The sequence below is a fragment of the Lonchura striata genome, chromosome 5 (genome assembly GCF_050655825.1).
Source record: "Lonchura striata isolate lonStrDom1 chromosome 5, ASM5065582v1, whole genome shotgun sequence".
NCBI lineage: Eukaryota > Metazoa > Chordata > Aves > Passeriformes > Estrildidae > Lonchura > Lonchura striata.
Genome location: NC_140707.1, coordinates 50328193 through 50352312, shown reverse-complemented (window position 1 = coordinate 50352312; position 24120 = coordinate 50328193). Strand labels below are relative to the sequence as shown.

Genomic DNA, 24120 nt, shown 5'->3' with positions numbered 1-24120 from the left:
ATGAGGAAGCTGAACTCCCAGCCCACAACACAGTGGAATTATCCAAATGACTGATAAAAAGGAGCCATATACAAACAACCTGTCAGCAGGAAACATCAGTTCTTCCTGTCAGTCGAGATATTTCACAGAATCAGAAATTTAATTTCTTGATGAGCCCAGATAAATAGAACTTATTTCATAAATACTCATATGATGCTTGTCCTAAAAGGGAAACAGGAGAGCAAGCTTTTCTTGCTTGCTGGGAAAACACTCAGACACTACTGATGGGAGAAAAATGTGAACTACATACAGTTTTTTCCCCTTCCCAACACAACTATCAACCTACTACGTTAAAAAGTAACAAGAATCAGCTGGATCAGCTTAAAAAAAAGAACCTAAAAGCCTTCCTCCCACACTCTGACAGCAGCACTGAGCTTCACCTGCCGTGAAGGGGCAAGACACCACACACAGCGAGCGCAGTGACCGAGCCCTCCGCACGCAGCGGGCCAGGCCCGCCCATCCTCCCGCGCCCACCCGCTGCCCCGTCCGCTCCTACCCGGCAGGGCGGGCCCCCGGTGACCCACGGGGACAAGGGCCGGCGCTGCCAGCCCCGGCTGCCCACGCCCCGGCCGGGAGGAGCCCGGCGCAGGCCGGGGAGGACCGGGGGCAGGGCGGAGCGCCGAGGCCCGGCGGGGCAGGTGCCGCCCGCCCCAGGGCGCGGGTCCGGCCGCAGCCGTGAGGGGCGGCCCCGGCAGCGGGGACAGCAGGGACAGCAGGGCCGGAGCGTCCCCGCGCTCCGCGGCTCGCTGGGCTCCCGCGCCCACAGGGGTCAGCGGGTCCCGCAGGAGCGGCCGCAGCACCCCCAGCACCCACCTTACCGGCATCTCCGCCGCCCGGACGTGACGAGCCCCGCCGGAAATACCGCGCGGGGCGGGGCGGGGCGGCGCTGCCGCCCTCTGCTTCCATCGCCCCCGAAAAGACACAACGTCCCGGTGCTTGGGTTTTCCCCGGTTCCGCTGGAAACGTTACCGGGACTGCCGTCTTTAGCTGCAGCCTGATTCCTCTTCAAGTAAACCTTTTTTATAAGGATTGTTACTGTACAGGTGAACATGATGCCGGAACCTTATGGAAAGGTTCAGTCTGCTGAGCTTCTTTTTTCTACATAAATCAACACTGAAGACGCATTATCCCAGTTTGTTACAGCACATTTGGAAACACCGGTTTCCTACTAATACTTCGTTTCTGTTTCTGCTTTGCTCTGACTTGCTGCTCTCTCTGTTCTTGCAGCTGGTGATGGAAAATTCCAAGAGTTCACTGTAGCTCACAAAAAACATATACCAAGTTAGTAATTCCAGAGACACACATGTCTTTGCAATGTACCTAATAAAATAAGAAAGGACTGAGTAATTTAAAAACCTTGCACTTTGGTTTTAGCTCTTTATCTGTATGTGACCAGCACCTGAAGAAGTTGGCAGCCTCTGGTCTTTACATTAGCAGCTGAATCAGTGACCTTCAGGTCCTGTGAACTTTAACTCAGCTATTCCTGACTTCCATGCCAGCACAGCTGCTCGTGGCACACTCCTGGTGCGGTGCTGATAGGCAGTGAAAACCCTGGTGAGAGGGAAGTAACCCAACAGCAGCTGTCATTGCTAGCAATATCAGGTTTCCTGAGGCTCACTCACAGCATGGCCTCTTCTGATCCACGGTGGACTGTGAAAAAACTTGTGGTCACTTCTTGGTAACTGGCTGTCATCTCTTGCCTTGAACTGCTTTGGAATGATTTTTTTTTCCCAGCCCCTCCAAGATGCGCAATATGGCTTCACTGCATTTCAGAACATTTGAAAATTTGATTTGCAGCATAAAGATTTGTAGTTATCTCCCTCAGCTTTAAATGTGTGGTGAGAGGCTTAATGGAGGAATCATACTGACAGCCTAATGCTTCAGCAAAAAGACTATTGACCAGCTACCTGCTGGAGCCACCTGGTAGTTCCATAAAGTCTGCAAGCAAGTTAGATGCATGTCTTTTTCTGAGGTAATTATCCCATCCGCTTGCAGGCATTGCATTAATACTAACAAAAGCCTGCACTGTAAAATCAATTTTCAGTCAAGCTGAAGCACATTTCTGCTGTACAAGGCAGGGAAAACTGATTCAACACCCAGAATCAACAGCCTCAGAGACTGGGCCTGCCATACTGGCCCTGCAGATGGATTCTATCAGGGAACCTAAAAAGTCTGGCATTTATCATATTGGACCACTCAGCCACAGTTGTGGTGCCCTGAAGCTTTAGACAGATTCATTTATTTAAGCCTGCAAAACTGAAAGTAATAGCTTCTGAGACTGACTTTTTAAACACAAAAAGCCAGAGCTCATTAAATGGCCATGCACCAGTAACAGTAAAAGACCATTTCACTGTACTGTTGAGGAATATATTCAGTGCAGGTATCTTGGTTTGCAGCTGCAGTGTAAGCTGTAGATTGAGCTCTCTGGATGACTGGAGTCCGAGGCAAGAGGCTGTGAACTGCCAACCCTTTGACAAGCTCAGGGGCCTGTGGCCCAACCAGGTGACCAGACACTCAGAGACATGGCAGGAGACAAGGACCCCCAAACATTCCCATGCTTAGATTGTGAGGGTATAAAACCCCGGGGTTTCCTTTGTTTGGGGTCCCAGCTCAAGCTGTTGTTTAGTTATTTCATCAAGATTGAATTATTTCAAGGATTGGAACCAGTGAGGGCTGAGATGGTAAGGAAACCTTGTCTGACTGTGTGAGTATGAGGGTGCGTGGGGAGTCAGACTCACTGGAGCTACTCACTGGGAAGAGATTTCGGTCCCAACTTAGGTGGTGGGAGTGTGACTGCCAAAGTAGACAGGAAAGTTTCCCTAAAACAGCATGCTATTGTATTACTGATCCAATATAATCCAACAAAGGTAACAATAAATGCAGAACTACTAATTTCATAAACCAACTTTTCTTGATGCTACTTTGGTAATCCAAAGGAACTGAATCACAAAGCTTGATGCTGTTTTATATTAAGATACTCAGTAATCTTGGAAGTCCTTTGACTCATCACCAGCTCAACAATGGGGAATTGTTGAGTAGATATTAAAATATGGAGACATGTAGGCGCATAAGTTCCTTTCATTTGCATCCTTCTAGGCCTGATGAGTTTGGCTGCTTCAGAACTTGCATCTTGACTGCCTGGGGAATTTTGGTGGAATCTGCAGTGGGAATAGCACAGCACTTACCTGAGTTGTTTATGCTGGTTCAAATCACTTGTGCAGGTGTGTGAAGCAGTACTGGTCCTGATGAGAGGACTGGGAATTTCCTGTAGTCTTACTTTCATAGTAACATCTGCCTCCACAGGCTCCTTTTCTCCAATCAAGGGGAAATGGAATACACATTTCCCCCAGGATCAGCTGCAAGAAAAGATAAGAGATGTTGTTTTTTCACCCCTGCTGTGAGACAGAAAAAACGGCTAGTCATGGAGTAAAGGGAGAGTGGTGGTTTAGGTTTGGTTGCTAACGAATCTGGTTATAATGTGTGCCTACTCTGTATGCAGAGGAGTCTAGACTTTATTTCTATTAGCACATCTTTTATTATTTTGGGTATACATTTCTGAACACTTGGATATAAAGTTGTTACAGAAACTGTGTTCATTATTCCAAGATACTGGCAGTACTCAATTTTATTTCGGTAAGTTTGGGGGTTTTTTTAATTATAAAAATGTATGCAATTATCATCACTTTGTTGTTCAACCTTTACAGCATCAGCACGTAACAGCCTCTTAAATTCTCTCAAAACTCTGTATGCACAGAAGTCACCCTTACACACCTACAGCGGATGTTGATACGGGTGTTATAAAAGTGCGTGAGATTTAAGAGAGTGAGAATACTAAGATTTGGAGCATTTTCTCCTGTATCCCCCCAGGCTCGCAGCCGGTTCTGTCACATGTCGGACTCTGCCGCGCTCCACCTTTCCTGCGTAGTCAGCGCGTTTCCCGCGGCAGCAGCAGGAATGCTGCTGAGGTAATTTTGCTGGCTCAAAGGCGTACGTGCGGTCCCATACGGACCTCGGCGCCGCCGCCACCAGACATCACCAGACACCCTTCCCAAGTTTTCCTAAACACCGGGCGCGCAGGCAGGCGCGCCCGGCGGGGCCGTGCCGGGCCTGCCCCCTGCAGCGGCCGGCGCTGCCCCCGTGCAGCCCGCGGGGGCCGCGGTGCCGGCCGCGCCCCGGGCAGGAGCCTGCGCCGCACTGCGTTGGGAGCAGGGCGGGGAGCGGGGGGGCCGCGCCGCCGGCACGGGGGGGTGCACGGCCAACGTCCCCGCGGGGCGGGCGCGCCGGCTCCGCCCCCAGTCCACCGCCGGCGCGTCCCATTTTCCCCGCGGGGCGAACCCTCCTCCCTCCGCCGCGGCGGCTCCGGCCGCCCCGCACAAACAGAGCGCGGCGCCGGCGGTGAATTCCTACACGCGCCGTCTTCAGGGCTGGGTGCTCCGGCCCACCTCTCCCCGCCGTACCGGGCAGTGGTAGCGGCCGCTCCGCCCCTTCGTCTCCCCCCCTCCGGCGGCGGCACGGGTGGTGCGTCCCGGCAGCAGGCGCGTCCCGGCCGGCGCCCGCCCCCCCGCGCCGTGTCATTGATGTTGTTGTTTGTGTCGCAGGAGCCGCAGGCCAGGCCGGGGCCGCCGCCCGGGGCCGCCGCCGCGGGGCTGGGGCCGGCGCCAGGGATGTCGGTGTGCGGGGAGGCGGTGGGCGCCGGCTCCCTGCCCAGCGAGCTGGTGGTCCACATTTTCTCCTTCCTGGCGGCCCCCGACCGGCTGCGGGCCTCGGCCGCCTGCTCGCACTGGCGGGAGTGCCTCTTCTACCCGGCACTCTGGCCGCGCCTCCGCCTCAGCCTCCGCGTCTCGCCCGCCGAGCGCCCGCGCCTCGAGTTCCTCATGCGCAAGTGCGGCTGGTTCGTCCGTGAGCTCCGCGTACAGTTCTCCGCCGACAACTACCCCACCGGCGGCGGCGGGGCGGCGGCGGGCGAGGGCGCCGCGGTGGCGGGGGACGGGGAGGCGCCGCCGCCGCTGAGCCCGCGCTGGCTCGACCTGCTGAGGACTTACCTGGAGCTGGTGCTGTGCGTCCTGAGCAGCGTCCGCAACAACAGGTACCGCCGGGGGAGCGGCGGTGCCGGCCGCGGGGGCAGGCGGAGCCCCCCAGCCGTGCGGGGCCGGGCCCGGCGTCTCGCCGGTTCCTGCGGGCGGAAGCAGCGCCCGAGCCGGCGCCGTCCGGTTCGTGCTGGGGCTGCGCTCGGAGCTGCTCTCCGTGTGCGTACGTGTGAGTCCGTGAGCTGGGCAGGAACGGGGACGCGCCGCTTCAAGCTACCCATCTTTTTAATATAGTGTAGCTTGAGGAGGAATACAAACGCTCAGACGTCCAGTTGGCGAGCGGCTGGTTGATACGCAAAACAAATACAGCTGCAGTAATAAAAAGTTCTTCATCTTTCAGATGGAAGCGGGGAATGCAGCTCGAACGGAGCAAGTGAGAGCCAGGAGTCTGAATTTACTCCATAACAAGACAGCTCTCTCAGAATAAGCCTTACTACAGACAGAGTTTAGATCTTGTGTATGCTTGAAAAAAAAGTATGTTACGAGAAACTAGTAGTGGGGAGTTAAAATTACAGCTGTGGTGCGCTGAATTACTGCCCCAATAAAATACCTTCACCTTTCCAGCTATGAAGTCTTTCGCTGTAGAAAAGCTGAGCTTTCATGTCATCTCTCATCTGACCTGCTTATCTGAGGTTTGAGGAGGTTTTAGTTCTCTTGTTTATTGAAAAAAATGTTCACGTGTAGGACTTTTTCCTGAGGTTTGTATTTAAGATGCGTTTTTTGCACACTTACATGGGCAGGTTAATTTCCCCAGGAAAATACTTGCATTCTCTTCACTGTGTGTGGGCGTGATAGAGATACTAAGATGATAATCAGATATCCTAATATATCGCCTCTAGTCAGCATGTAAGACGGGAAAGCAAGGATATTACATTTAGGTTATGATAAGTTTGGAAATCTATGCAGGATTTAGGATAGGAAATAGTTAATATTATTTCCCTTCTATGCACATATGGCTTCACCTATCAAGGGAAGAAAAAAAGCTGCAAGTGTTTCAGGGCATCTTTAGGATGAATTAAACCTTGTGGATGGCCTTTAGAAAACCGTCTGCAACTGAGTCATGATCTTGTTATCCGCCCCCTTTTATTCCAGAGGTATGAGAGAGTAGCTTGAGGCCTTCTGGTGTCTTTATTTTGAATTGTAGCAAGAGAACTTTAAATGCAATTCCTCGTTGGTTTGAGATTAATGCAAATGTGGTGTGTCAAGTCTCACTTTCAGTTCCTCTGCTCTGTTGCTCCCAGCAGGTACTTCCTGTGGTGCAGCTGCGATGGCTGAGTTACAGACCTCACTTCAGAAAACAGCTTGTTAGTCCAGCTCACCTTTATCTTAATTTATTTCTTGCCCTGTGAATCCTTGGTGTGTGGTCTTTTCTTGCATTTCAGGAGCTTTCACTTAACTGTTGAATCTGTGGGAAATCTGCTAGTATTATAAGAGAAAAAATGTTGAAGTGATTGTGATGATTGTCTGATCTGAGACAAGTGTCATTACATGGGCTGGAGGTTTTAAAATAAGTAGTATCTATAGGATCTGTTGCATAGGAGTGTTGTTAGAAAACTAAATTGTTTCTTCTTTTAGAAAACTAAATTGTTTCTTCTTTTCCTCACTGCAGTACTAGACGGTCAAAATTAACCCCGATGCTGAGTAGGTTTTTGATACACTTTTTCTTTTGAAAAATTCTTCATGGTCTTATCTGAAATCTGTATGAGGATACTTGCTTTCTGAGTTAATTTTGCAGATTCTGTATGCACAGTGTGACTCAGGACTGCAGTAAAACACTGTTCAGAAGTTGTTGTTCTTCCAGTTCCCATTCTCTGGTAGATTTGTATAATTTTGGTAGTAAAAGAGGGATGAAGATTTACCAACTTCGATAGGATTTTGCATTGCCGTACTTTCTTGCTGTCTCTAAATCATTTATATGCTGCTCTTTTGGCTTGAAATGAATGATGCATGACTGGGGAGCACAGGATACCTGATTATTACAACAGGCTTTTTTTAATAAGCATTTAAAAAATTGGGGGAAGAGTGGCATAATTTATATTAAATACTTGACCTTTTTTCAGAATAGATTCATTTTTTTTCCCTTGAACAGACTAGGTTTTTAGCTTATCTTGATGCTTGAGGGTTTTTTCCTTGCAAAGTAAGTACCTGTAAGTTATTAGTTCTCAGGTAGAATGCTGGGTTTTAGTTCTTTAAGTAATTTTTGAGAGTGAAGAGAGGGGAGGAGTAGTATTAACATATGCCAAATTGCTGCTTAGTTCTTACTGTGACCACCTAATGTCTAAACCAGAGACCTTGTCACCCGCCTGATGCTTAGTTTTGTCTAAGGAGGGACTGCAGTCCATAATTAATTTTTCTGCTTCTCTTTATTTATCTGTAACTCAAGGACTATTAATAATTCCTTCTTGTTTTCTCTGTATTTCACTGTACACAAGATAGCAATTGTAATTTCCAAAATAATGTAAATGGAAATTTTTAACTTCTTCAGTGGCTGAATCACTGTAAATGCATTCCTTTTGGAATTAAGTTTAGAACAGGACAGTCTTTCATAACTCCTGTCAGCCCTTATGATAGCTTTTTGGCAGATAAGTTCAGAAAATGTTCCATTTTGCATTTTGGAACTGAAGAGGAAGAAATCTGCCTTTGTGATACTGTATAATGTTGTTTTGGGGTTTTAAATTTATTATTAAGCAATGCAGTATCAGCCATCCTCCTTGCAAGAAAAATCATGTATTTTAAATGGCTACAGATTTCCTTAAGGATTTACAATACTGCAGGATCTAAGAAAAGTAATTACTAAAAGAAATGAAATTTCTAAATGCTCTCTTGGCTAGAGGAGAATGATATGTGTTTTTGCTACTTAAGAACATTTTCTGTACAACATAAAATTGCTAGTTTCTAAGCAAGTCTCTAGAAAAATATTTTGGAGTGACTTTTGTTCATTCTGATGGAATTAAGGAAGTAACAACTTGTCTGTTACTTGTTTTAAAAACAATTGAAAAATTTTTGACAAATATTTCTCCTGCCAGCCAGTTAACATCCAAAAAGATATGTTGAAGGTCTGTCTCTTATTTGAAGTGGAGCTCAAGTTGTTTTGTGGGTGGCAGCATATGGAGTAATAGGATTGGGACCTTGATGAGCTCTAAAAAAATCTATCTTCTATTTAATGAAAAGGTACTAAAGTAGCATTTATAGTAATCTAGAACTTTTCCATAAGCCTTTATGTTTATGATAGCAAATGCAGCAAAATAAAAAAGTTTATAACTGTTTAAAAGCTGATGTTCTACTTAATACTGAGAAAAAGAGTGTGGGTGGGCGTGATGTTTCTTAAATCCTCATGATCTGCACCTTCTCAAACTGATCTTTCAAAACTGAGAAGGCAGGATGGGAGTGCAACAAACTTTCTGTTTGCACTTACATGCATACAACAGCTAATAACCACCTTGTGATCATTCAGTAGGAAAATCCTGTTCTTTTATGTAACTCAAGATACCAAAGTATTGTCTCCTCTACTCCTCCTTCCTTGCTTACAAAGGAAGATAGGAAGGTAGTGACACACACACACACCCCTCTTTTCCTCTGCAGCATATTAAATTGTGTGACTTGTTTGATTTTTGCTATGGAAACAAAAATGCAGATTACTATAAAGCTGTGGTGTCTTGCTGAAATACGGCATCTCTTGGAGTTCCCAAAAATGGGTGAATCGCTTACAACAGTAGACTGCATCTGGTTTTGATGTTTTCTAATGACTGTTTTCTATTGGTCTAAACAGGCAGCTGAAACTGGCAGAAACTAGTATAGTAATACAATATGTGCCTTACCACTTTGTTCGCCTTGAATGCAAGCAAGGACATTTTGTGCTTTTTAAAATTGGGTATTTAAAAAAGACCAAGCAAAACTGAAGAGGGACCCTAGTGAGAAGCTTATTATTTCTAGTGTGCTATTTGAGCTTGTGGAAAATAAATGTTTTAGAAATCCTTCCAAAACACAAGTTTTCCCCCAGCTGTATGTATTGATACTACACAGGATTAAGATGCCTTTTTGACTTTTAGCAAAAGATAAGTAACATTTAAATAATTTTATTTAAATAGCAATCACTTTATGGACTCTCTGAAATGAAGATGAGCAGTGAGCTGAATGCCATGGAGTTGTATAAAACTGCAAATAGCAAAAATCTAATATTGTGTTGAACTGTGATGAGATTTGTTGATAATAATAACTGTGCTGTGAATGGAAGGATAATTGGATATTGTCATTGGTTAAGTTTTCAGGCAGAGAACTTTTCCATTGTCTCTGTAGTGCATGAAATTGCAGTCAAAAAGATGAAGTAAAAATGTGTGGGCCGCTAGTAATTAGCATTCCGTGTGTCCTGGGCTTTGGTGGTCCTGTTAGTGCCTGCCTACATTCTACTGTAGCACTGGCTGGTAGTATGAGTGGCACAAACTGAGACCTGTGTTTGATGTGTATATGGAGGTGATTCAGAACTGTTCTTGAGACTGCATTTTGGCTCTTGACTCTCATAAATAAGTCACCAAGATCAAAAGATAAAGGTTACTTATAGCATTGTCTGTGAACACTACTTTTCACACCTGGTAGAGGTTTCTGCTACTTCCCTGTCATACCAGACTATCTCTTACAGCTTTTGAGGAAAGAAGAGCCCTAAATACTCTCAAGTTGGGTGTGCCAGTGTTTTAGGTTTCCCTGCCAACTTATTTAGTATGGTCAGGCAATGTCTTAGTGAGATTTGTAGAATATTGATCATATTTTAAGGCTCAACTTATTTTAGTGTATCATCAGTACAATAGGCCTGTATTTAAAATTAGAAATATTAAATGTTTGGAATTTCAGGCACAGTTGTAAATTCTAGGTATTTTACCTCCAGTATTTGTCAGACTTTATATGAAGCTTGTGGATCTTGCTATATAAGTTGCTGTTCTCCTATAGAAAGAAAGTAGCAGGTGCAACAGTGGATAGATTTCAGGCAATCAGTGTGCTGTTTTTGAATACAGAAACTTCAAACAGGTAAATTCTGATTTTTGATAGATAACAATTATAGACTGCAACTCATACCTACTAAAAAAAATAAAACATGGCTACTTAATCCTTTTTCTCCCCCATCTTCTCTTGGTAGAATATCAGGTTGTGGAGGCAGTGAACTGTACCAGAGCTCCCCTATGCTTTGATCATGGTAATCATATTGCATTTTCCTCAAGGCTGATTTGAAATAGTAGTATATGCTTTGTGAGCCAGAAGAAATAAGGATTTATGGTAACTCATGTAATTGTGAGCTACAGGTTAATTGGCATCTACTGTATAGGATTAATTTAATTTATGTGTCCATTTGTGGTGAAACTGGAGTTTCTGCCTTGTTAATTATCAATTGTAGACTAGCCCTTGCATGTTAGGAGTAAATCTAATTTATAGCCTATATAAATAAAAGAAATGTTGACCCAAAATTTAGTCAGCTACAAAAATAATAATAGTAAATGCTACACAGCTACTTTGAAACAGCAGTCATTTGCATACCTCTTTCTTGATCTGTTTTAGGAATAGAAAAGATGCAAGTCAGAAAACTGAACTAGGGAAAGGAAAAATGACTGTCTAGTGCACTGTGTATTGTTCAGCATCAACTCAGAGGTTCTACTTTCACTTATTTTTAGGTATCCCTTCTAAAAGTTAATATAATACGTTGTGGTGACACTATCCCTTACTGATGGGGAATATTAGAAAAGCTTCCCCTACTTTGATATAACAGAAATTAGACACTGATTAGGGTGTGGGGAGCTTTTGCTTTTCCTGTCTTGAGGTTTGTGATGCCTTTATTGAGGCAGGTTTGGGCTTCCATTTGTAACCCAGCTGATGTAAGTGCTCAGGCAGGGTTGTTTGTGATTGTGTTCTACTTGGGCATTGAATGCAGCATTAAACATTGAAAGAAATGAGCATTTGATGTTTTCATTGTGACACTTAATACACATTTTCCAAGGATTAAAAATTGTATGAAACCACTCTTAAGTTTTCTTTGTGGTGCTACAGGCTTGCTGAAAATACTCGTGTGCTGACTGAAAAGCAGTATGTGCTCTTCAGCTGGTTTCAGGAGTTCATGTAGTCCTCTTCCCCTTTGTACTTCAGTCTCATTTTCTGTAGTTTCATATGTGCCTGCAATCCAGGACAGCAAGTTTCCCAACACAGGTTCTGTGTTCCATGTAATAGTGGGGTTTATTGCCTGCATTTGTCTTATCCAGAATGATTTCCCACACCATTTTAGTTTTGTGTACAGATTCTTTTTATTTTGTTGTTTCCTAGGAACCTCCAGAAGTTAAGTCTCTTTGGGGATATAAGCATTCTGCAGCAACATGGAACTATATCAAATACCTACCTTGGAAAGGTTGACCCTGATGGCAAGAAGATTAAGCAGTAAGTTATATTTGTAAATTATAAAATACAGGGTAATAATAACAATAATGAAAATAATAAAAATAGATGACAGAATACAGAAGTTCCTGAAATACATGACTGAGAGGCTTTAAGTTTTTTAACAGGGTGAAAATCTAAATTCTTGTTCCTGCTATTTACATGAAGTAGTTTGGTTTTATAGCTGTTGTATTTTTGTTGGTTTTTTCCCCCCTCCATTCTCAGCAAGGTGAGAATCCTTTCTTTCCTCTTTTCATTGTGTTCTAGAAACAATATTATGTTAATACCACAAAAGGGGGGGAGGGGTGAGGAGCTGTTACCAGTACCTCTTACTATTGCTGTGCATAAAAAAAATAGAAAAGGAAGCAATCTGTTGTATTTCACAAGAGTTGAAAACATATTTGTGTTCATGTTCTCTTTCAAGTTTGCTTGAAACTTGAGACAGAAACTGGGAAACTGTTGAAACACGGAACTGCTGCAACTTATTTCAAATTGCATCTGAAAACTAGGTTATGTATTTGCAGAATTCCTGAAAGATCACAACCCTCAATGTGCTTGTATAGTTCAGAGGTGTATTTTAGCTTGCCATTATTGCATTACAGGACTGTCCTTGAATGCTTATAATCCAAATAGTTATTTGTTCTTCTTTGGAAAAGGTTAAATATAGTATAAACAGCTGCTAGCTTCTGGAATAAATTACCACAGAGGGAGTGATACTGACTTAACTATTTTAGCAGTGCTACTAAAACTTCTGATACAATAAAACCTGAATACCATAATTTTAATTTGTGTCAATTTAAACATCTTTCACCCAGTAGCTTGGCAGTGGAATAAGTACCGCCACTCTAGGTCTTCACTATTTTTTGTTTTGAGTGATTTTTAGAACCAGTGCGAGTATATTATCAGATTAATGTATGTATGTGAATGCAGTCATCAAACTGAATGTTTGGTCCAGACCTAAATTTGCAAACTAGTGCAAATACAGCTGTGAGTCACATACTCGTTTTTCATCTGTTATGTTTCCAATGCAGAACTTGGAGCAATTTGTGATTCTGTCTACTATAGGTACTGTAGTGCTATGTACAGGTAAAAGGCTCTTTTGGTAAGAGCTCCTTTATTGGATACCCTTTGTGATAATATAACTATATAATCAAATCTTTGCAAAAGGGCTTGAAGGGAGCCATCTAAGCAGACGTTTACTCAGCTGAATGCATGGTCAAATGTTTCTTCAAGCAAGTATTCACATTTTAGAGCCATAAACCATTCAAAACTGATTATCTAACTTGTTAGTCGTTTAGATTAATACTAACTAACTAAATGCACATTTTGGAATGAGTAAATAAATGCTACTTCTTTTTTGTTTAGTTAATTTTGGTGTTATGTTTTTGTGTTTGTTTCTTGTTGTGAGTTTTTTGTTTGGTTAATTTTTGGTTTTTTGGCGGGGATTGGTGGGGGTTTTTTTGTTTCTTTTTTGAGGGGGAGGGTTTATTGTTGGTTGGTTCGGGTTTTTTTCCTAGAATAGAACAATATATTTGGGACCTACTAGTCCTTGTCTAAATTAAAGGAGAACTGGCAGTGTTTTATTCAGTTGTCTGAAGCTTGAGAACTAGCAGCAGACTTAGTTCAGAAAGTAAATCTTTATGGCTTCTTAGCCTTGTTTTTGCACTTGGAGTTTGCATCAGTGAGTTGCAAAACGTGGATGCTGATAACTAAGAGTGAAAGGTGTAAGCAACCTTTGGAGACAGTGTTACTGGTACTTGAGGATTTTTGGAACCTGTATGGTGATAAACCTTACTAGCTATTTCAGAAGCTTCCTGCAGTTATGGGAGTCAATTAAAAAAAAATTTATGATTCTGAAATCTGACTTTGAGCTGGCTGTAGCAGACTGTAGGTGGAATCTCAGCTATTACAGAGCCATTAGGATGCTTCCTCAGGTTTAAGGCTTAGGCTTGTCCTGAGGCAAAGCAGGCTTTGGAGCATATTTTCAAAAATACACATTTGCATGAGTTTGTGATGCTTATTCCTTTTCTGCTCAGCATATGTCTCCCTGGTTAATTTCTAACATTCTCTTTACAACTCTGTTTCTTAGTGTTGGGATGCTCAGTGTAAACAGTTCATTTGTCTTGAGTTGAACAAAGGGTAGTTGTCTGAAATTTTGAATTCTGCTTCTCATGACTGATATGTGTGGTTCAGGTAGTTTGGTTTCCAAAAGAACCAGTTTAGCTTCTGTTATTAAACAAAATATTTTGATTGGTAGTATTTAATTAAACAAATGGCCTCCATATGGACCTTAGTTGTCTGTTTTCTGTCCAGGGCCATGGATGTGCTTGTCCTGGTTAGGACTGGTTTAGGAACTTAAACATGAACTCTGCCTGTTTGTCAGGTTTTGGCGTGTCCTCTGGATGAAAACACCATTTCGGGCATTAATTGTGAAAGTACTTTTTTTTTTTGCTTTTTTAAGTTGTTTGTTCAGTATAATGCAGGTTACAGGTCAATGGTGACCATCCCATAATTGCTGCCTGCAGGGAGCAAAGGGGGCTGATGACAATTGTTGAGACATTAGTAGGCTGTGTTGTTTTTTGGCATGTGCTGAGTGAGTTCTGCTTGTATTTTCTGTTATATGCTCAAATCTCAGTTTTATAAATGAGCTTTGAAATAATTATCTTTAGTTAGAATAAATTTTGCAGTACCTGCTGGGCAGTTGAAGTAAAATTAATATGGTAATAAAGTAGGTGTTAATTTCCAAAAATTCATGTGTCTATTTTTCTAGAATGCAGTTTGGGCTATTTTTGTAAACTTCAGTTGGATGCAATCTGTTTATGAAAAATAGAATGTGCGTGAGAATGTGCATGGGAGGAAAAACCAAACCTGCTAGGCTGTTCAAAAAATTATTTGTAATAATTTAAAATTAATTACTTCTGTCTTATATAGTGCTTTCTGTCTGGCCTTTTTATAAAGCAGGTATTAAAAACAATTCAGAAATTGTTGCTGTTAAATACTCTCTGTTGAGATGTTTGATCTCTTACTGGCTTAAAACTGGAGAAGGTTTTCTTAGGACCTATGGGTCATTAGACTAGCAGCACAAATCTCCATACTTGTATAAATACTTTGGTGCTTGCAATAAAAAGTTGATATGCAGACTGCATTAAATCATTCTCTCTCTTTTAAAAAGTTTCTTACTGCAGTTCCCACTGGGGAGAAAAGCTACCCTAGAGCTGAAGAGTTCTGTGTCATATTTATTTATTAAATTTTGCAGGTACTAAAACAATATTCTTCTAAACTCAGATGTTTAAGGTGTATGAGAACCCCAGTTCAAACAGATTTTTGTGCAGTGAGGCATATAGATGGTAGTAATCTACTGGACATCTCGAAATTAGTTTGTCTTCAACAGTTCTGTAAAATATTAAATGCACTACTAAGATTGATTACCTGGGCTATTACAAAATAAATCCTACTGTTGCTGCAACCATTACAACACCTTTTGTTGATGTGTATGGAGAGAGGGAAGAGTCTTTGGAAGAAATTTGAGATTGCTGTGGTAGAATCTTTTTCTTTGGGGCATTGTGAGATAATCTGCCTTCATTTTAAGCATTGGCAGGAATAATTATGAAACAAACATTGCCAGGATCAAATAAGGTTCATCTTAACTGTAAATTAATTTAGGAATAAAATAGAAAAACTGTACTGTCTGTGGGTCTTACCTATTATTTAAAACTGTTTCATTTGTGTCACAGTTGTGAGTCTTCAATTTTAAATAAAATATTTGGAGAAATCTGGAAATACTGAAGTCTTTTTACCTGATGACTATCCTAGGTAAAACCTTGGGAACTGAGGTGTAAAATAAATACAATAACCACACCAACTTTTCCACATGGGTGAAGTCAGGCTTTGCAAAATTAGTAGCTTCATAGGAGAAGGAAGAAAGCACATGTAGACAAGGGAGGGGATGAATAAGGATTTGCCAAGAGAGAGAATGAATGAGGATTGATCTTTTAACTTTCTTACAACAGAAGGGTTATGGGGCATCAAAGATATTAGGTGACAGGTTCAGAGCAAGCAAGAAGAGGAGATAATCACACTGTAAAGTTTGTTATTATTGGGTGTTATGGTTGCTAAACACTCTGCTAAGGGAGGAACGTGGATGAATTTGTAGAAGTAAAGTCCCAAAGAGTTGCAAAATACATAAAGTCACCTCTGCTTAGAACTGAGTTACAAAGTTTTGGAAACTAGAGAGATATTTAATAAATACCCCTATGTGCTTTCCTTGTTCTGTCACCTTAAGGTGATAGTGTTTCTCTACTGTCAGTCAGAATACTGGCCTAAACCTTTAATTTTGCCTGGACATTATCTCTATTAAAGTTACGTGGATGAGAATAAATTTTTAAATTTTTTTTTGCTTAGATGTATAAAGTATACAGATCCTTGTAGCAATAAAAGAAGAAGCATTCTGTGCAAAACCATTACGTGATTTGGGCAACAAAAATTTCTGCTGTTTTTATACCGGATCTTATATCTTAATGTTTTATGGTTTTGTGGCATCTTATTTCTTGATGGCATAACCTGGCTCAACTGCTTTGCTGTAATGCTGACCAGGGCTCGAGATCAAATACTTACCTACACATGTGTCTGTTATGCTAAAAGAACACTTGTCATTTGGGCAGGAGGACTCTTTTCGACCTTTACAGCTTTGGAATGTAGACTGGAAAAGTACTTATATGGAGAAAGTTTTTAGAGTGTGACTGTACTATTTGAATTTAATATTGAAAATTTAAAATTCTTGTGTTGCCTTCTTGAACAAAATATCTTAATGTAAAGAATATCTATTCACTAAAAAAAAGGGGTAGGAGAGGTGAGTGCATCAGAATAAGTTCATAATAATATGGCACTGATAATTTGAGATTGAAATGTTACTGGGTCCAAATTGTTTTGGTAAAACATGAACCTGTTGGCTCTTGAAAATTTAGTTAGTTGTACATTTGGAATTATTTAAAGAATCTTCTTGTATGTTTGTTCTTTACCCTTTAATGAGTAAATCAAGCAGGTAATTTCACATCATTCTAACTTACTCTCAAAGATTCTGTCACCTTTCATTGAAAATGAATTTTATTCCATACTAAATTTGCAGTTCTTGAAAAGTTAGGAAATACAAAAAGCTGCTTTTAAAAACAAGAGCTGCATTTGAAAAGCATTACAGCTTTTTTTATTTGCATAACCCTAAAATGTATGTGAGAGGGTGTTAAGTACATGCTGGAAAATACATGAAGCGAAGGTTCATAGTGTGTCACCATTTTTGAAAGACAAAGTACATGTTTCATTTAGTTTACAATTTTAACATTTTAAGTGCAGTGGATGTTAAAATGCTCTGGGAGGTCTGCAGTCTGGTTGTAGTTCATAAGAACTATAATAATAGCATCTTCCTGCAGAATAAGGCTATAAATGAAGGAAGAGTAATTCTTGAATAAAAAAATTGAATCGTACAGAGTTGGTAAGACTAAGCCATGTTTAATAGGATCATTGTCTGTTTTGTTTACTTACAGAATCCAACAGCTGTTTGAAGAGATATTAGGCAATAGCAGGCAATTGAAATGGCTGTCTTGTGGGTTAATGCTGCAAATAGTAACTCCCACATCATTGTCCTCCTTATCAAACCCCATAGCGAACACCATGGAACATCTGAGCTTATTGGACAACCACATCCCTGGTAATACCACTCTTATCACTGCGGTTGAATTGGAGCGCTTTGTGAATCTGCGTTCGCTCGCTTTGGATTTCTGTGATTTTACAGCTGAAATGGCAAGAGTCCTGGCTGACAGCAACCATGTGCCTTTGCATCGACTGTCTCTCCTGGTCCACAGTGTTTCCATAATGCACAAGTCGTTGGACAATATGCCAAAAGATGAGAATTGGCAGGCGCTGACTCGCAACAGCACTAATCTTCGGGTCTATATAATGGCTTTTGATGTCAAGAGTGATGATATGTTAAGGATTCTTAAGCCCAGTATCCCCCTAGAGAGGATTCACTTTGACAGCTATGTCACTTGTGTTTCAGGAGCTGTTGTTGATCTCATATCCAGGCAGTATGACAAGTTCCTCACTCATTTTATACTAATGAATGATGTGATAGATATGTCTACCTTCCCAGATCTCAGTGACAACCGAAATGAAGATCCACTTGTCTTATTAGCCTGGAGGTGCACAAGACTGTCTCTCCTAGCTGTTCATGGTAGGTAACACATTGCATGGGCATAGTATGTGACTTCTAAATGCTTACAAGCCTTCAGCCTTTCTAATCATAGTGTCTTTTAGTGCCATGTTATACAAAAGGCTGCTGCACCATTGCTATACATGATATTGTATATTTTAGGTGTTTTTTGTATATGAGTTTTAAACACGCTTGTGTCTTACTAACTTCTTTTGGGAAGTCGCGTAGGATTGTATTAAACTCCTCACAGAAATGAGGATAACTTAAGAAGTGAGCATTCCAGGAGGCTTATCCTTCAAGTGGTTTGCACTGTGCAACTTCCATTAAGTGACTGGTTATGTGTATGTGAACTGAAAATATTTGCTGTTTTTCTGTGAGCTCATGTGCTGGCAAGATTAGATGATTTTGCTTCCTGTTTGTAAATAACATGAGTTAAGTGCCCCAAAACTGAGAAGAAGACATGTGTTACCAATTTGCTAAGATTACCAGCAGATGAAGGCTGAAAAATATGTAGAGGAGGTTGCCTCATTCAGAGTGTTGGTTTCACCAGTAATACCAGAGCTAGATTTATCCCACTTATATATATTTGCCATACAGTAGCAAATAACTTTTAGAATTTATTCAGCTCTGTCATCAGTAGAGAACTTGGTGGTAGAAGTTACAGCATCTGGCATATTTTAAGGCACCCAAAGCTGAAATAATGCAGAATAATATGTTTTTATTTGTGCTGGAATCAGCTTACCAAAACCAAGTTTGTTGATGCATGAAGGAGTTAAGAAATGGCTATTGTGTTGCATAAGAGTAAATGTGTTTCATCAGACTGCTTGGGGAGTAAATCTCCAGTTGTTCAAGTACAAACAGGAGACCTTCAGCAGCAGGAGGTGGACATTCAGATTTCCACTGGTTGGAGTCAGAAAGTCCTGCTGTATTTGCTCTTTTTTTTCTGTGGTCTTTTACTGAAAAATCATTGCTGGGGGCAGGGAAGGTATGATCAATTCAGGTGTCTCTCCTTAAGAGTTTCCAGGTGAGACAGATTTTGGGTGCTGGTACATGATTGTGCCAGTCTAGGTGTGGCTTTTAGCAGTTTCTTCTGAAATTTGGCTACATATTTGAGGACCTTTAAAAAAAATTAAAATTGTGTTATCCTCCTGCTACAGAAAAGTCCTCTAATATATTATCTAATTTAAAAGCTAGTGAAACATCTGAACATAAGCTAGTGTAAGTATAATTTCATACCAGCACGTGTCTATTCAGTAGAAACTATTAGTCTGTGCAGAGTATTGGGAAAGCAAACGCCCCTTATGCTTCTGTCTAGCAAATGGTTGTTGCTACATCACCTTTCTTTGGAGAGATGCTGTGTCAGCCTGTGTGAGAAAATGGCCAAATATCACCCCACTGTTGCATTGGGATTCACATTCTTTACCCTTCTTTTCCCCCTCCTTGCAGCAGAAGCTACCTAAGCTGCTTATAAATGCTTTGTGGTCTTTTCTAAGCTGTGGACATAACTTTTCTAGTACTATACTGCAAGCATCGTTCTTGGAGAGTAGTAACTGTAGATGGAACACTATTAGGAAGAAATATCCAGTACAGCATCTTAGCCTCGTGCTTGGATTCCCTGAGGTTTACTATAGAATGTTTTCTGGCTCCACTTGACATACTATACAGTGAAGTTTCTTTCAGGAAAAGAAGGTGGTTTTGTTCAAGGTGCTCAAAGTGCTCAGGTTTCTTCTTCTGTCTCCCAAAGTGGTTATTCTTCAGCTTTCAGTGCTTCTCAGGCTTCTGTGTGTGTTTATGTTTCCTCTTCTGGTATTAGTTTGCTTTTGGAAAAGCTTTTATTTCCATCTACTTTTGGCTGCCACTTATCATTGACCAAAAGAGGAAGGGGAAAATATATGCTAAGGACACTTTATATGGGCTGCCTTGAGATTGTGTTTTGTAGGAAGTCATCATTTTGCCACCAAGAAATGGTGGAAGTGTCCATGTCCAGGAGCCAGAGGAAGGCAGATGTTAAATATGTTCTTGCAGAGTGAAGAAAGGGTTATAAAGAGTGTGTGACCATTTGGAATGGGATAGAGACAGTAGGATACCATAGTGGTATGATCTGGCACTGTGAATAATAAGCATGGTCCATCTGTGAGAACAGAGGTCTCTTTTATTTTTAATTCCTCCTTAAGGGAAGGATGCTTCCACATGGATTTTTATGACTTTATGTTATAAACATCCTGGTGAAGTTTTATTCTGTCCCTGAGCAAAACTAAAATTGAAATTTTTATTAGCAAGGAAGAATAAATTACAGTGTGCTCATAGTAAATTTGTTGTTCAGTGATACGAGTAGTGAAGTGATCATTTCCTCTTACCTCTGAATACTTAGCTGGACAGATACTTTTTGGCAGCTGGGAGATCACAAAGACATTTTGGGCAGAGCTTTTGAAAGGAGAGTTCATTTAAAATGAGATTAAGTTGGGAATAAGATGGTTGTTCTAGGGCATAGAGGATCTCACCATAAAAAGTTACAGCAAAAGCCATATACCTGGCCAAATGATGGTAAAGGGGTTTTGTGCAGGCTTTTTTTTTTTTTTTTTTTTTTTTTTTCTCCTTTATTCTTGCGCTTGCTTTCAAAGATTTCTTTGGTAAGTTCCTTTACAATCAAGATAACTGGAAGGTGATAAGAGCTCTTTCATGTCCTGACAAGAGTGTGTCATCATACAGGGAGGAATTTTCCATTGCATTCACTGTCCCTATTAAGGAAGGGACATTGAATTAAGCTGCCTGAATTAAGACAGGTTCATCTTCTGTGGACAGTTGTGTTGGAGGTGAAGTATCCAGCAGATGAAGATTGTGGGAATTCATGCATTCCTAATGGTTAATATACCTGAAATGAGCCTTACAGATATGTGCTTCTTTGTTAAACACCTACCCTAACCAACATACTTCCAGAGACACAATAGAAAAAAGTAAAAGAAAACAACAGAAATTTATTTTCTTTATGACTTTGACATCTTTTCTTCATTCTCTGATGATGTATTTTATTTTGATATGTTATGATGTAGAGCATGTTAACTGCATTGTTTGGAGACCAAACGACGGTTAACTTTACTTCTCAGCAGTTTAGCTTTCCCAGTTCAAATATTATGCAGACTGCAGCTTTACTTGGAGTCTGCTTGGGCATCTCACCAAGAAGCTTAACACCTGCGAGAATGATGATGGTGGCAGAAATGAGCCTTGCCTTTTGCAGTGGAAGGGCTGATTTGGCAGAGCTCCCCAAAAGGGAAGTTCCCATCTGTGGTTTGCATCTGAATAGGGAGGAACTTTGCATTTCTCTTAGCCAGGGCACAGAAAGCTTAGAGATAACTGGGGAGTAGGAGTTTTTAAAGAGGAATGCTAATATATAGTGTCAAGAGAGGGAAGCTTTGTAATTATATTTTATCTCAGACAGAATAACAAGATACATGTAGTTTATCATATATATATACATAAACACACACACTGGGGTAACGTGAAAAGGATGCAGAGGCTTCTGTGTACGTGCTGACTTTCTATTTGTTTGGTGGTGGTTTTTTTTTTTTAATTAGTCTACTTTCTAAAGGAATGAAAGCAAATCTTTTTTCCTAGCATAAGCAGAGTATTAAATCGTTCCTTTTATGCACTGAGTTAATTGATAACTCACTTCATTCTATTTTTACTACACAGTAGATCACAGGAGGTTTGAAGTTTTTATATATAACTTGCAGTAGTCCACTGCTCTGCAAATAGGAGAAAAAGATGTAGAAAAGGTTAATGAAACAATCTGAAATATTTTTATACTTATTCAGAGTGTAAAATGGAGGATTCACCACTTGAAACCAGAAAACCCTCACCATGCCTTAGTGGTATTTTGCCAGATGGAACATGACAGAATAGGTTGGGATGGTCTGGTATTAAGTACTAGCATAAGAAAATACCTTGCAGGAAAATGACAGAGCCACTTTGTTTTTCTTTCCCCATAGGTTACACAGTCTGGGCTCATAATCTTATAGCAATTGCTCGTCTTCGTGGCTCTGACCTGAAAGTACTGGAAGTCACAGAAGAAAGCATTGAGTTTGACCAAGGAGAACTGGCTGATCAGGATGTGGATCCAGTACACAATTTCATTGAGCAAGTATCTCTTGGATTGGGTCGCCCTTGGCATGCTGTCATGGACATAGAGCTGCTCAGTGTCTTCACTGAGCCAACCCGTCACTTTTACAGAGAGATGCAAAGCTTCAGTGAAGGCATTTAGCTCCTTATTTACAATTCCTGTGGTTACATATGCAAGTAGGGTCCTCTTATGTTTTTTCGGTAGTGTGAATTAACCCCTTTTGTGCTGTGTTTAATCAGTATTAGCTATATAGAATTATATATGTGTATTCTACTTCTTGATCAAAGAACGTAGTCGGGTATTGGTTTAGAAGCTGAAAGTGGCAGTGTTTAGGGTTTTCACGGTTAATGGACTTGTCTACCAAACCTTGCAAAGATACAGCCAAAGGCTGTCTGAGGTTGCCGGCTAACTTTACTTTAATTGAGTAACTGCATTTTGAATTCTTTTGCTATTATATTGGAGTCCTGTGCTTGGGAGCCAACTGTTTTTAATACCCATATCCATAGCCCAGTGGATCTCTGTGCTGTCATTGTGTGCTTAATCCAGTAGCATGCTACTTAATAGGCTTAAGGGACGAGAAGTCTATCCAGGGCTGTTCACTGTAAGACTCTTACCTTGCTTGATTTCACGTGCGGATTCTGCAGCATGGCTTAACTCCATTCTCGGCTTTCCTTAGCTGCTAAGCAGCAGTGTGAAACACTAGCGGTTCAGGTTCCTGCACTTACAGATCCACTCCATAAAGCTCTAGTCTTTTGGATTCTTTGCAAACTCCTCCTTGTTTGTTCTCATGTTCTGTCATCTTCCTTAAAAGTTAGCTTTGGGCCAAAGTTTAAAAGGAGAAAGCAAGAAATGTGCGCTCCGGTGAGGTAAATGCGTAACAGTGAAGATTTCAATACAAAGGTCTACACCTGCAAACAAACATTAGTCGTGAAATCCCTAACAACCAAGTCACTGGATTTTCTCTGTCAGCGCCTGTGTCAGCTGCCAAAGAATAGATTAAAAACGAAGAAGTGCCCACATGCTGGCAGGGGCAGGCCAATTTTTGGCCAGCCAGATACTGCTAGATTGTAATATATAAGGTCGAATTTCGACCTGTGGTACACAGCTGTGCTGTGGCTCAGTCAGCAACCTCAGAACTCTTAACAAACATGCACCTGTTTCACTGTGAATAGTGAATGTAAAGGAAGGAAAGGAAACAAATACAAAGCTTGTTCTATCACAGGTATGAGCTGCTATGATGCATGAAGAACATTCCATGAAGTATGTTTTAAAATCTTGTTATATCTGAGAGGCTTTAGAAGCCGATGTAACTGTTTCAGGGCAACCGCGGTACAGACGTGGTCTCTGTGAGACTTCCACCTGACCCCAGTTTTAAGTGGTACGAATGTTGTGCATTTAATGTTTAAAGGACAGTCTGCAATAATAAAGTAAGTGGCCAACGTGGGTGCCCAGCAGTGCTGAGACCTGGCTGCTATATTGTAAGCTTTGGAAAACACAATTTATGCAACAGATGTCCAGATATGATTCTATTTATGGAAAAAGTTTATATGTGTTTTACAAATGGTTTTACCATCTTATATTAAAATGACCTTTTGACAGGTGTGCGCTGTTTTGTCTCCAGTGAGCACATACCATGCGGATTTTATATGTACATCAGTAGAGTGAATCCACTGGCACAGTGTGTGTATATGCCAGATGTGGTGAGATTTTATCTTATAAATGTGATCAGATTAAAAAAAAAACTCCTGACAGAAAATGTAAGGAAACCAGCTGAATGTTTGAATTGATGACTGATGTTGTATGGTTTATGTTAAATGTTATATTCTTTTAATCAATGAATAAAGCATTAAAAATTGATTGCTGTATAAAATACTTTATTGTTATCAGCATGAAGATTTTTAGAATTAAAATGCAACATCGTTCTTAAGATGTGTATAACTAGTAGCTCCCATTGTGTTTAGGTCAGCAGAAAAATCTAAAGTAACACGATTCTTTTTAATTTGGCTGAATTTTGTCAACATTTTTTGGGGTGGTGCAGGAATGGGAAGGATGCTTTGCTAAAGATCAGACCAGTTAGCACAAACAGTATATCATTATATGACCTATTAGATTGATACAGTAAACTGTGGATTGTAGAATATAGAAGACTATTTTTGAGAAATTACTTCATCAATTGCAATTGCTTAAATCAAAATCTAATGTGCTCAAGAAAAATGTGTAGTACTTCTTTGGTGTCCCACTATTAAATAGATTATGAATACCTGCAA

The 24120-nt window shown here is 41.0% G+C and overlaps 2 protein-coding genes across 19 annotated transcripts in view; one reads left to right on the top strand and one right to left on the bottom strand.

Annotated features, from left to right (window-relative positions):
- ZNF410 (zinc finger protein 410) overlaps positions 1-5223 on the bottom strand; it is a 26462-nt gene extending 21239 nt beyond the window's left edge. For 5 of the 18 annotated variants that reach the window (XM_085580538.1, XM_085580534.1, XM_085580533.1 and 2 more), the window contains exon 1: positions 858-902. Coding sequence is in view for 5 of the 18 variants with exons in the window: in XM_021542743.4 (XP_021398418.1) it covers positions 858-863 (6 nt within the window). In the remaining 13 variants the exon portion in view is untranslated. The other 13 variants (XM_085580537.1, XM_085580532.1, XM_085580539.1 and 10 more) reach the window with 6 other exon arrangements.
- On the top strand, positions 4602-24120 carry FBXO33 (F-box protein 33). The gene is made up of 4 exons (XM_021542735.4): positions 4602-5125; positions 11427-11537; positions 17072-17757; positions 21723-24120. The coding sequence occupies exons 1-4, from the start codon at positions 4617-4619 to the stop codon at positions 21992-21994; spliced, it is 1578 nt and encodes a 525-aa protein (XP_021398410.4). The 5' UTR covers positions 4602-4616; the 3' UTR covers positions 21995-24120.

What these genes read in the sequence shown, in the direction of transcription:
- FBXO33 (XM_021542735.4), top strand. Translation starts at nt 4,617, where the DNA reads ATGTTGTTGTTTGTGTCGCAGGAGCCGCAGGCCAGGCCGGGGCCGCCG. An exon ending in AGCAGCGTCCGCAACAACAG is followed by an intron (nt 5,126 to 11,426) that starts GTACCGCCGGGG and finishes GTTGTTTCCTAG; the next exon opens with GAACCTCCAGAAGTTAAGTC. An exon ending in GTCTCTCCTAGCTGTTCATG is followed by an intron (nt 17,758 to 21,722) that starts GTAGGTAACACA and finishes CTTTCCCCATAG; the next exon opens with GTTACACAGTCTGGGCTCAT.